Genomic DNA, 13292 nt, shown 5'->3' on the forward strand with positions numbered 1-13292 from the left:
TTAATGAAATAAAATGGGTGATATCCAGTAATTAATCTGTTGAATATTTTATTATCATTAAATTACTAAAGAAGTTATTGTCAGACATGCTAGCTGCATGGCTCTATAGATGGCAAAGTTGGGTTGACCACCATTTTGGTCCAGATTTAAACATTTCAGAAACTGCTTAATTGTAAATTTTTATCATTGAAGTTTTAATCTGTCCAGTACTTTGGTTTATGATCAAATACCTGCCTCAGCTGTACTTTGTGTTTAGTGCTAATTAACAACTGTTAGCATGCTAACATGCTAAACTGCAATGGTAAACATTATAGCTGCTAAACTGAAGAGTGTTAGCATTGCCTTTGTGAGTATGTTAGCATCCCTACATTAGCACCGCTGTGTCAAAGAACCGAGTCACAGAGCCACTAAGATGGCTACATACTCTTTTAGTCTTCTTGTATCTATGTTACAGCTGCACACTGTCCCACAGGAATGTCATTTGTACAAGATAAGAGTGTTTGCCCATCCAAAGCAAGCCTCCAACCATTTATCTTTCCACAAACTGTAAACCCAATTTACTCTTAAAGGTTCCTTGAAAGATAGTTGAGAAGCATAGGAGATATTCTTCAGACCAGTACTCCTCCTTTTTAAAAAAGAAAAAAGAAGAACACATATTCTGTCCCTGGTCCTCCCAGCTGTCCTCTGTGTCAACAATGAACTGTAGAAAACATGATGTCTGGTAACTGGTAATTTCCAAATCAACTCTAGTTTTCTTATGAGGTTGTAGGCCTTCGCTTTTTTGCATTTCAAGATACTGTAGTCGTGTTTAAAAAAAAAAAAAAAAAGGAAAAACTTATTTTTTTAAAGAAACCTTAAATTGCTGGCTTAAAATCTAAACTTCTACTGTGTATGTCATACTGCAGTGCACTGAGATAGGATGCCTGGAGACAGCTTTCTTTTTGTAGAACCTATTACTGTACCTTCTCAGGTGAACTGACCTAGCTTAGCGCATGCCCCTGAGGAACAAACTGAGGTTGATCGCATGCTAGATCCTCCACATTTTTTTTTTTTTTGAATGCTGTTTTCATCTGAATGCATGAAATATATGGAAGTGCTTTCTTTCTCTCCCAATAACATGTAAAAATGAAATATATCATGAAGTTTCCTTACAATATTTCTACAATACACTTTTAAAATCTGCAACCTCAACAAAAAGTGATGTATATATTCCGTATATATTCTACACAAGATACTTTTTCTTGCATAGAACAAGCAAGTGTGCAAGGCTCGAGCGGAGAAATGAGGGTGAGGTGCAACACATCTTTTCCAAACATTCTTGAGCTTGAATCCTGGTACATTGCTACAACTGGCTAATCATAGTTATATTCTGTAGAAATTTTGTAATTATGACTTCTACAAATTATAAACACACTGGTAATCGTTGCAATAACCCCAACCTATAAAGCTGTTGTTACCAACTGTTTTTTTAGTGTTGAAACTTTATCATGCTCAACATCATACAAACACATTGTTATGCACATGTTCAGGAAGCTACTCTAAGCTATTAACAGCTGTTTAAAGTTAAACAACCGCTCACATCACTATAACTGGCTCTGACCTGTTTGTCTTGATTGACAAAGACTTTGTGCCATGTCAAAGACATGATGAAATAAAACAGTCAATGTTGAAAATGGTGTTATGAAATTAAAGGTTTTGGAAAAGGGACATTTTGAAAGAGAAACTGCTGGAATAGCCTGTCATAATGATGCTGAGCTGAGTTTTCAAATTGTAGTGATTTATTTATATGAATTATTTTGTCTGGTTTCTGCAGGGTTCACCAAGTTAAGTTTCTTAGACATAGTATGTAATACTTTTTTTCAGTCACTCTGGTATACACTCTATAAAGCCTTTATAAAATGTTAATTACGGCTTCATTGGTTGGGGTTCATGAAGGTTATCAGTACCCGTTGTGTACATTTCTTTCTTCACTACGTTAATTCAACATGTGTACAAAAGCAGTTTATTCTGGTTTTATTTATCGACGCATCAGATGTATGAATAAAATGATATTTTGATGAATGAACTTAGAAATTATATACTTTATATACAGTAATTCATTTATTCAAACACCTACTATAATGCATATTACTCTCCCTGTATAATCACAAGGAAAGCATTAGCACCTTTGAAACGTACAATATGAAAGTAATCTTTTAAAATAAACTGTTGTTATATATTCTACGCTCTTGTGTCTTATTTTCTAAAAGAAAAAGTCAACACTCGAACTCCAATTTCTTGTTCATTCTTACAGAAGCCAAGTCTCAACAAGGTGTAGTTTATTAAATTATCCAAACATCGTAAGTAAACAGTGCCACCGGGTTTACTGTACTGTCATGACTCTATTCACATACACTTAAGCCACATTTGGATAAACGCATTACAAAAGTCAACTTATAATTATCCTGTCAGGAAAACTATGTAATGAAAACTACAGAATTGGCACAAACTTGCTTGCAAAAAGGCAACAGAGTAAAAACAGGTGAAGGACCTTTTTGACATTTAGTTAAATGAAAAAAAAAAACAAGAACAAAACTCACAAAAGTACAACGGTACAATCCAAATGACTAAATGTCAACGTCTAGTGCACATGCTGACAGTGAAAAAGCCTTTTTGTGACAAATTGAACCGTTAAGTTTTAACAACATATAGAAGAAGAATGGAAGAGACCGAGCTGGAGGGAAAGCTGAAACAAAAAGACAAAAAAAAAAAAAAAAAAAAAAAAAATACAAAGACAATAACGTAATCGGGAGGATGAGGGGGGAACAAAAGGTGCTGAGAAATAAAATTAATTGCACAGAATATCTGAAGACATTCATGACTAAACATCATTAAGGAAGGCGACAACTTTATCACCTATGCACTGATGAGATCAGGGTTTGACAGGAGGACACATTTGGTTTCTGTGAAAAAAATTATCTTTGTTTTTTTTGTAATAGGAAGAACGGCAGAAACACGAGACTTGCATAGAAAGACCTATTAGAATTTCCTGCTGCATAGACAATGAACACTGCAGCAGCTTATCAAGTAGTATCTGAGGAGGATGAGAGGTCGGGATTCAATAAAACTGAAGCTCTGCTCAGGAAAGTCTAGGCACAGTGTTGTTAAAGGGGAGCACTGCAGAGATATGGATTTATTCTGTAAAGCAGATATTTGTCTGAATCCTTCTATAAAGATTTTTTTTCCTGTATCATCCCTCAAGGAAAGACACTCCAATGACTTTTTCGAAAAGCATCACCTTTTTTTTTTTTAGGACAATCACATTCTAGCCACTAACTTCCACAGTTTTAGACGTATGTCTCTTTTTTTTCTTTCAACCTTCTCAAAAAATGTCAACTTACTGTCACAGTAATGACTCCGAAGTCAGCAAAAACTGAAACTTCTAAGAAGGCAAAATAACACTCTGAAAGTCCATTTTCAGCAGAACTCCCCTTTAAAATATGCACTTAAAGTGCATTACTGAGTGAAAGACAGTTTCACCACATGCCAAGGTCATCAAACTGGAATTAAGTGTGATTGCCACTGACAGAATATCGGTACTTTGTAATATTACAGTAACTTTTTGAGATGCAACAAACAAAACCAGATTCAAGTCTAGTTCCACGTAGCGTACAAGTAAATAGAAAGAGGATATGACTACAAATATTAAGATGTTGTTGACAGTCAGAGGCTGTAAATTCATGAATATCTGAAAAACAAGCACATACATTGTCCTGCAGATTATGAACACACTGAGTGGATACATAAGGAGAGTACAGAGTTGGTAGATAATCCAGCATGAGGTTACGGTGACTAAACAGCAAAGGGCCAGTTTCACTTTCACTGTGGTTTTTGGGTGTTAAAGCTGAAGAGGAGGTTTTGGTTGCAGTGAGCACCATGAAGTTTTACATTCAGCACTGCACCGTGTCCATTAGTACCAGAACGTTCATTTTAAAGGAAATACTGTACAGCTTTTGTCATACAGTAGCTTCAAGAATAGATTTGGTTGTAGTGCATATTGCTTTAGAAGTGGAAAAAGTTCAGATGCGTAAATAAATGATTTGACCTGTAAAAAGTGGCAACAGGTCAAAGAAAACATTCATTTTAACTTTTGGGTCATGGTCTGAAACTGTCAAAGTGATAAAAGGGACCAAAGTGGACCAGCTGCAGCTGAGAGATAAAGTTTTTTTGTTTTGTTTTTTGCCTACTATGCAAATATTTTGCAATTTGGGCAAAAATAATTGATAAAATAGGAGGAGGATTAAGGACTACTATATAGCCTACATGTGATCGTAAAATAAGCACAGCTTAGGGCATCAATTATATGCAATCTCTTAGTAGACTTATGGCCACTTCAAGGATTAACAGGTTCAGCAGTACTGAAGTAGAAATTTAAGGTATCACATTCAATTGCTTGTATCTGGTGAATAAAAAGTCCACTTCTGCTGCATCAGGTGCAAAACACAAACTTGTTTTAGTCAAGAGAAAGTGCTTTCGGGGAAGGAAATAATACTTCTATCTTAATAACTCAGCCACCGTACGATGGTGTAGAAGGTTTTGCATTAAAAGTGGCAAACATTTGCCTCATCTCCAAGTGAAACAGGAGCAGGTCTGAGCTATTACTCAGCCAGTAATACTGTATATTTAACTTAATTCCCATTTAACACCTATTCACGGCTTTCCTGGTGCTCCCCTTCATTCTGAAACATGCATACAGTATGCTGGTCATTTCTTTCAGAACCCAACCAAAACATTTTATATTCTTGACATTCCTTCAGTTTCCCGGGTATGAAAAAAAAAAAAAAAAAAGAAACATTCTTTTTCTCTTTCAAAGTAAAGTGTAAAGCCACCAACAGCACAGTAATTTCTTGTTTGTTGTTGCAGTTTCAGAGCATTTCAGGGCTGGCAGTGAAGCACTGCCATTTCAAAATACATTTATAAAATGTACCACTTTGAAAATATTGACACAGTAGCTGAAGGCATAGAGGAGGAACAATGAGATTTGATATGTGACATTATTTTGTGTCCAGAGCAGTCCAGAAGTAGAAATTGCACACATCCCTCTGTACCTACACTGTCAAGAAAATGTCTTTTTTTTTAACATAAACACTGAAATATACATTTAAAGCATAACGTAACACAAAAGCACAAAAAGCACATTGCTTTCCCTTTCTGACCAGTGTTCCTGGTTGCTCCTGAATGACATCACGGTAAGGCGTGAGCAGCTGGTCTGAGAGGTTATTTCCATCATTTCCACTGTGGCTCTTAATACAGTTGTCTGCCAGTCTTCCAAGCGAAAGACTGCGGTTTTTTAAAGGTTGCGGGGCGGAAGGGGGTGGTAACTTTAGTTTAACTGCTAGACAGTCGATGGTAAAAGTAGATGTAGCCCAAGTCTTTTGGAGGCCTTTCTGACAAACACACCTTGTGGTCGTTGTAGATCACCCACCTGAAGGAAGAGGAACGTTAGAGGAAGAGACATTATTTCAGTGTGTGAAATCCTTTCAAAGTTTCTCCTTTAAAAAAAAAAAAAAAAAAAAAAAACCTGAAAAACTGACTGCTGTGAGGACAGAGGAAATGGGTCAATTTATTTTTTCCCATTCAGTCTAAATAAGCAGACTGTGATTCTGAATAATTTATTTTCATACTTCTGGTGATAAAAGCTTAATGATAATAATTCAATTCTGCAGAAAATGAATTTCCTGCCATGAGTGATATGAAAGAAAACACATCCATAAAGAAGTGATTAGTGATTAGTGATTAGTAACAGGGAAGTCCCTCATTTTGATTGTAAATATGCTGTAAGTTTTGTACCACAAGAAAAAACTGAATAAATATAATTTAGTGAAACTGTGTGTAACTCACCTTCCCTCCTTTTTGATGTGACAAACATAATGTCCAGACATTGTGGATGCTCCCATGTGGCTGATGAAGGCAAAGAGCTCATAACCTGAGAAAAAAGAAAAGTCACAAACAGAAATTGTGATGAAATAATGCAGCAGTGTTTTAAAATTTTAAAGAGGGTGGTTTAGATCTGCACGAGGGACAAGAAAACACAACCAACACTTTCAGTAGTAAGAAATGTTAACCAGAGAAAAACTCATTTAAAAAAATTAAACATTTATAGTTATCCATCCATCCATCCATACCGCTTAATCCATTAGGGTCGCAGGGAGCTGGAGCCTATCCCAGCTGACTATGGGCAAGAGGCGGGGTACACCCTGGACTGGTCGCCAGTCAATCACAGGGCTGACACACAAAGACAACCACGCACGCACACATTCACCCCTACAGGCAATTTAGAGTAGCCAATTAACCTTATGTGCATATTTTTGGGATTGTGGGAGGAACATTTATAGTTATAAATTCCTTATTTTCAGTTTAAACAGATTTTAATTTTAAAAGGCCTGGATTTTTTAAGGAGTAGCTAAACTGATTTTCAAGAGGACACTGTTAAAAGCTATTTATAGTAAACAGGGTCATCTTTTGGCGAGGACAGCTCAGAACATCCATTTTTACACTGTACATATTTTTGTGAGGAGAGTTCAAAGTTAAAAAGCTCCTGAATTGTTTTTTAATGTTTTTATTTTTTTATGTCACTGTGCATTAAGTTGGTCTTAAGGCAGAGCACGTCAGTGCCCAGCAGCACCACTGTGTCCACTGTGTATCATCGTCAGACATTAATCAGGCCTGTGGAAGTCCATGACATGCAGGTAAAATTAAAAAATCAGGGGGCTGAAAATGCCCTCTGACACTTTTTTGGATTCTGACCCCATTTTAATTTCACAGTAACCCAGATCTCTGCCTTGTAAAGTAAAATCTCAGATTTCCTAAACAACTCTGAACTGTGAAAATGTCCTAATCCTAATTCTACTGGTCAACAATAAAATCCATTGCTGATTAATTAATGTTCCTCTAAATTATGTTCAGTAATAAATAAAGTCAAGACAGAAAGGGCAGCTACAGTCATTGAACTCAGTCATGCAGCGTCACTCACGTCCAGGTCCGTCTTTGACTCGCGGGCCCAACGCGTCTCTGTCTGGAGACAGCGTGGAGTTGCTGTGTGAGTTGGCGCTGGAGAAAGCGTTGTCATTGGGCTCTGTGTCAGCCATGTCTGAAAGGGCCTCAGTCTCCTCCTCCTCCGGGTGGGTGAAGATCCAGTCGAGAGCTCGTTCGAGGTTATTGTTCTGAAAGATATTGAAAACATCCGTAAACAGACATTCCATACAAAAATGCCTTTAATACGAATTACAATTTTCATATTTAGAATTTTTTTATTTGTCACCAGTGCAGTTTTAAATTTATAATCCTAAATTTTTTAACTGTGAATCACAAATCATAAACCTTTACTTCTGCCATTTGGACACATACTGAGGGAGGACATCACTCTTTCTGTGATAATCCTTTTGCTGCACATGCTGATGATGCTGATGCATAGTAAGGGCTGCAGCTGCACAAATGTCTGAAGAAATACTTCACATAGAAGACATATGGCCTGCAAGTAGATTGCATATGGGAACACAAACAGGGATGAGGATTAAAATTTGTCAGTCTGTCTTGTTTTCCCCATCACTGTTGCATCTTGAGCAAACTCCTCATAAAAATAGTCCTACGCCGAACATGTTAAGATGAATCATTTATCGGGGAGGTGGCAGGCATCCGTCCATGCTAAATTCCCCTGAGGATATTTGCTTTTAATTCAAAGTAGAGGTGTGATTCGTGCAGAATGTCTGTCTGAGGAGCACATGGGGGGGAGGTTTGTTTAGCTGTCTGCTTTTTCTGTCTCTCACTGTCAGGTCACTGAGGTTGAAAGAAAAAAGTTTCTCCTCCTAATTTTGGCCTAATAATAAACCAGCAATGAGACCCTTCTCTGTTTCACACCTCCGTTCCCCTCATGGGGAATATGTGTTTATTTTTTATTTCTTTCCACATCAACAACATCTTGGATGGCAGGGAGTTTGGTGGCATTAGGGGCGATAAACAAGGAAGCCTGGTGTCTATTTCTGTGGCTTACTAACAGTCTGCTGGGTTATTTTTGCTGAGGGGGGCAGTTTGAAATATGAAACATGACAATCAGGTGCCATTTCAAAACAGGAGAGCTAACAATTTTACTGTAGCTGCATTCCTCTAGGTTCACACACTAGGTTAAAAAAAAAATCAATACTTTTGCACTGTATGTTTAACATACATTAGTGAGATGTGATGATAAAATGGCTCGACTTGTCACTGAGGCAGATCCTATTCCTAAACCTGAAAGGCTGCGTCAGCAGAGGAGTCCGTATGCTGCTGGGACTATTTGTAAACACCATGTAGAGCACACATCTTTAATCACTCTGACATGTAGGACCTATTAAATTTGCAGTTTGGAAAGCAAACAAGTAGGCCAGCCAAGCCCATTTATGACTGACAGAGCTGGTTTTTCATCATCTCACCCTCTCTTTGCCCTCTTTTCAAACATGACCTGCTTTGTCATGAACTCTTGACACTTTTGCTTCTATTTTCCAGCTTTCTTTCTGTTTTTTGGGGGTTGAGAAGGTGATTTTTTTTCTTTTTGTTGTATAATTGTTTTCAATAATGTATTAAAGACAGTTATCAATCTGTGTGGAAGGCTCCTTATCCTCAGCTTTTCTCTTGCTCAAGTCTGAAATTCTTTCTTTTCCCATATTAAATATTACTTGTTTATATAAGAAACAGACTAAGACCTGAGCACCACCTACAGAGGACTTCTTTTCTTTATCATTTCTGACATAGCGACCATCACTGCCCACACTGGCTGCTCAAGTTCTCCTTGTGTTCGTTCAAAACAAATCACCGTTATCACAGCCACTAACACAATACATCACTTTGTGCAGAGCAGAGGATTTTAGTCACAGGAAAAGACGTATTAGGCCTCAGGTGTCTGTGGCAGCAAATGTAGAAACTCATAAAGGGAAGGTGATAAGCAGTAAACAAGCTATTCTTAATAAGAAATGCAGAGGATTAACAATTATCAAGTGACAGAAACAAATTATTAGAGGATAAAAAGATGCCAGGAAAAGAAGTCTGTGTGCCAGCTAATGGGAAAAAGAGTTATTTATTTGTACAAAAAGTACAATCATGAACAGAGTGGGCAGAAGACTGACCGTGGTTTTGAGTGCCTGGATGCTGTGACTGCGGGGGAAGCCCATAGAGGTCAGGATGGCGACGCTCTCCTCAGGGGGCGAGTTGCCCAGTGGGGTGGCACCCATGGGGCTGTCGCTGGTGGAGGGGCCTGGATCCATCATGGAGGGCAGAGTGAGAGGTTCTGCAAAGTCTGAGGAGAGCAAGAGAATAATAATGAGATGCTGTAGCTCCCGTTTATTTTTATCTATTTGCAGTTTTGCTGTGGATTGCGACAGAATAAAGCATGCAGACGCCTCCTGCACATCAAAATACTTGGAAACCTGTCGGTGTTTAACTGCTGATCTGACAATCTGAGTGTTCACCTTTGAAAAATATGAAAACACTGCCTGCATTTTAGCACAACTACAGAACTATTGACTCCTCTGAGACTCTATAAGTGAATTTTAATGAAGGTGGCTAGACCGTTGTAACAAACTGACCCAGTTAATAATTCAGGCACCAAAAACCATTGTACAAACACGTGTGTGTGAGCAAGGGAGGCACACTGAATAGTTCTCTGGTGTTGGAAACAGTATCTGATGCTAAAGCCCCCTGTGGCATGTTTGAGTCAAAGTTAAGATTAGTAGTGCAGGTCCACACATCTCTGAGATATGTGTTTATCCATTTAGACAAATACACACACACACACACACACAATTAACATTTTCCTAAAGTGAAAAACGTCCATTTTCTTTTCTGTCTTAGTCTTTGTTGAGCACAAAGTTAATAATGTAAGAACATAACTCATTATTCTTGACTGGAAGTCTATGTGAGTTTGCATCAGTTCAAATGTAAAAGATTCTTTCTGAACACTGAAATACTTTGTTTAAAAGGCTATAGACCTTGCAGAAAGTACAAGTAAGAATAAGGTCTAACTTCCAAGTGAACTCCTGTTCTCTCTGCACTTTCAACAGATTCAAATGGAAGTGAAGTGACCCTCAGCCTGTGAACAAGGACACTCGGATGGTAATTACTCCACATAAACAGAGCCTTCACTAATGTTCTTGCCATAAATGAAAATCTGCACCACTTATCCCCCCACTACTGTCTCTATCTCAGCCTCCTTGTCCTTTCAATATTGTTAAACTAGTTATTTTTTAACTTCTAATATAAACTTTGACTATTTAAATCTGTGATTAGATCTCAGTTCAGCCTTTATAGAAGACATTTATTAAGTTTATATGGTGTGTGGCCTGTTTAATAAGGCTCATTTTCAATTTTTGACCAAATTCACTGAAAAATAATATAAGATAATAAATACAGTATAATAAAAGTGAGCTGTCTTGCCTGGACAGTGCTTTGGAAATGCACCTCTTCTAAGATGATTATTTCAATTTGTAAATGCAGCACTCTTCAGTGCATCTGCATCTAAAAATGATTACGTGAAAAGTTTAGTTGTAAAAAAAAAAAAAAAAGCTGAAGTGATGGTAATGGGAGAGTAATGAGAGAGTCAGAAGAAGAAGCAACCTCTGTGCAGCAGATAGGGACAAACCGTTTTACTGATGTTATTGAGCCTGAACGCAGGCCCCCATTTTGCAGATGAATTAGCCCCATTTACAAACTAACAGGCAGGGGGCTGCTTTGATTTCCTTCCACTGTAGAAGCCCTTTACAGCCAACCGGGGGAAATAAAAGTGACACGAGCTAACGCCTCAGGGGAACGTCTCTACTGCTGAGAGGCTCTACAAAAGACAAAGTCAGCTCTGACAAAAATTTCTGGTGATGATCTTGCAGACAGACACACACAGGCAAACACCTGCAGTACACAAAGGGATGCAAAGTCTGACACTTGCAAAAACAGCACTGATTTCTCTCCGTATTATGGAAGAGTTGGAGATGCGATGTGCCTCTCACTTTGAATTACCTCTGTGCTTAAAAAGGTCCCATACAAATAAACTTGCCTTGCCTCTTTGTGTAATGTATTCTGTCTGCATTCTTGAGTAAAAAGGGCAGTATACCGGCTGCAGAAATGTATTTTGTCTTGGCAGATTTGCAGGGACAAAAAAGTGCAACACAGGCTTCACATGTGAGCTGACCAGCTTGCTAAATTAGTCAAATTCTTATAATTCTGTAACTGTCTGCTACATGCATAAAATATCACGACTGGCTCAGACTCAGCTTTCTGAATTGTTGCAGAAATGCGTTTCCTCTGAAAGTGCAGCTGTTCTTCTGATTATTTGTCACCAGTATTTTTGGTTTCTCTGGCCACAGTCACCTTTTTAACCCTTAAGCCCTAACCTAACTTAGACAAGAGTCTTTTGATAAAACCAAAGATCATCTGAGGGCAATATTTTAGATCTCAGGTGAGAATAGCTAAGTAACTAGAGTTATAATCAGTTACAACCTTTTTAACACCAGTGGCCTGTAGGTTAAATTTACTGAACAGGACAGGTCCACAATCCCCTTGTCACACTCAGTGTTGATGGGAAGTCATGTAGTACTCCACTGGCTGCACACCTCATCACCATAACATACCTGAAACTCTGATCAAACTGCCAGAAATCGAGTTGCATTGTGGGTAAATGTCTGCACCAAGTTTTGACAAGACGAATGTGTGGAACAAAAAATATGATACCTCTGGTTCTGTAGCATCAATTCTGCTCTCTCTCTCTATTTTACCTCTCCATTGTGAGTCTGACAATGTTACAGAAGAGCTGTGCTAAATCAGTGGAGCACTATTTTAAATTAACGGCTCTAAATTCCATTCATTCAAAACGACACAGTGGCGATCATCTTTATCTGTAAACACACCACACTGTGATTTACATTACGCTATTAGGAAACTGTGCACTTCTTTCTTTCTTTCTTTCTTTCTTTCTTTCTTTCTTTCTTTCTTTCTGCCGCTGTCTCGTCCCTACAGCTCCCCCCATCTGTATTTCCATTTCATTTTGCCCTGTAAGACTGTGAATAATGTGCAAGCTTATCGATCGCGTCATACATACAATATGTTCTCATGAATACAGTGATGTCTCCTTACCAGGTTCCTCCATGTGAGCTATGATCCAGTTGAAGGCCATCTCGGGACCCATGTTGCCTGTGTAGTAGACCGCTTTCCTACAGGCTTCCAGCGGGAAGCCCATCTCTGCCAGCTGCATTACTGCCACTTCATCTATTTCTGGAGCTGGGGACACGACAAACCAACATCAATACCTAAAAACATACAGTTGCTGATTCAACACCACCCGTAACCGTCCAGTTTAAATAACCCAACAGATTTTGCGATGGCTCTCTCTTTGGGCCTCATTAAACAAAGAGACCGGAGGAGAATCAGCTCTGGGGAGGCTTCTTTATTGAGGGATGATTTATCAAGGAGAGAAATGAGTCTGGCTAAAATGAGCAGAGCCACACGGAAAAGTAAAGTTTGTTTAGAAGTAGAGAGCAGCTGCAGCACCTGCACAGGTATACATGGTCAGATGTTTGGCTCTGTAGCATTCATCACTGCTGCTGCCTGGTGCCCAAAATACATTTTCCATGGCTATAACTTATATAAATGTTACATGTTCATACACATACACAGTTACTGAGAAGATAAATAAAATACTCACAGTCTATGGAGCTCATTGAGTTATCTGAAAGAGGAGAAGAAAACTACTTCAGTTGACTTTTATGTACTTTTAAAAACTTTTATTTTTTAATTTAACTTTTATTTTAAACCTTTTCTCTTTCCTCGGGCTTACGATAAGTCAACTGATACCAACAGATTTTTAACTAGTTTCCATTTTCATTTAATTTTAATTTTGCATGGAAATGATTTTATCATGTTGATCAGTTGCTTTTATGCTGATGTTAAGCATGTGAACTGTCATTCTGTACAAATAAAACTGAGCTGACTTGATGAATGGCTTCATGAACTTTCACTGTCAGGTGATTTTGCTCTTTAGTAGTGTATATTACCATATTCCCAGATAAAGTTGCTATTAATCAAATTACTATAAACCAGCTGGGCCTTTTCAGGGGACTTGGGGCCCTCAAGGCAGTCCACTTTGTTCAGTCAGTCTTGGGTAAAATCAAGCATCTTTCTTTAGTTCTGTTATGTGGTGTGTGCCTTAACTATCCCGCTATCTGTGCACCCCAATCAATCACACTAAGGACATCCGGATACAGACAGGGCCAGTTCAAATCAGCTGCAAGACAGGC

At 38.3% G+C, this 13292-nt stretch overlaps 1 protein-coding gene across 4 annotated transcripts in view; it reads right to left on the reverse strand.

Moving 5' to 3' along the window:
- Positions 1-3180: 3180 nt before the first annotated feature.
- The window catches only part of usp13 (ubiquitin specific peptidase 13), a 31040-nt gene continuing 20928 nt past the window's right edge, over positions 3181-13292 (reverse strand). For 3 of the 4 annotated variants that reach the window (XM_041040183.1, XM_041040181.1, XM_041040180.1), the window contains exons 16-21: positions 12701-12724; positions 12133-12276; positions 9138-9307; positions 7013-7202; positions 5881-5965; positions 3181-5464 (exon numbers count right to left, since the gene is read on the reverse strand). In XM_041040183.1, the coding sequence (XP_040896117.1) occupies positions 5368-5464; positions 5881-5965; positions 7013-7202; positions 9138-9307; positions 12133-12276; positions 12701-12724 (710 nt within the window). In that variant the 3' untranslated portion in view covers positions 3181-5367. The remainder of the gene's footprint in view (positions 5465-5880; positions 5966-7012; positions 7203-9137; positions 9308-12132; positions 12277-12700; positions 12725-13292) is intronic. The other variant, XM_041040182.1, reaches the window with a different exon arrangement.

This window comes from Toxotes jaculatrix, chromosome 6 (genome assembly GCF_017976425.1).
Source record: "Toxotes jaculatrix isolate fToxJac2 chromosome 6, fToxJac2.pri, whole genome shotgun sequence".
Lineage (NCBI taxonomy): Eukaryota > Metazoa > Chordata > Actinopteri > Toxotidae > Toxotes > Toxotes jaculatrix.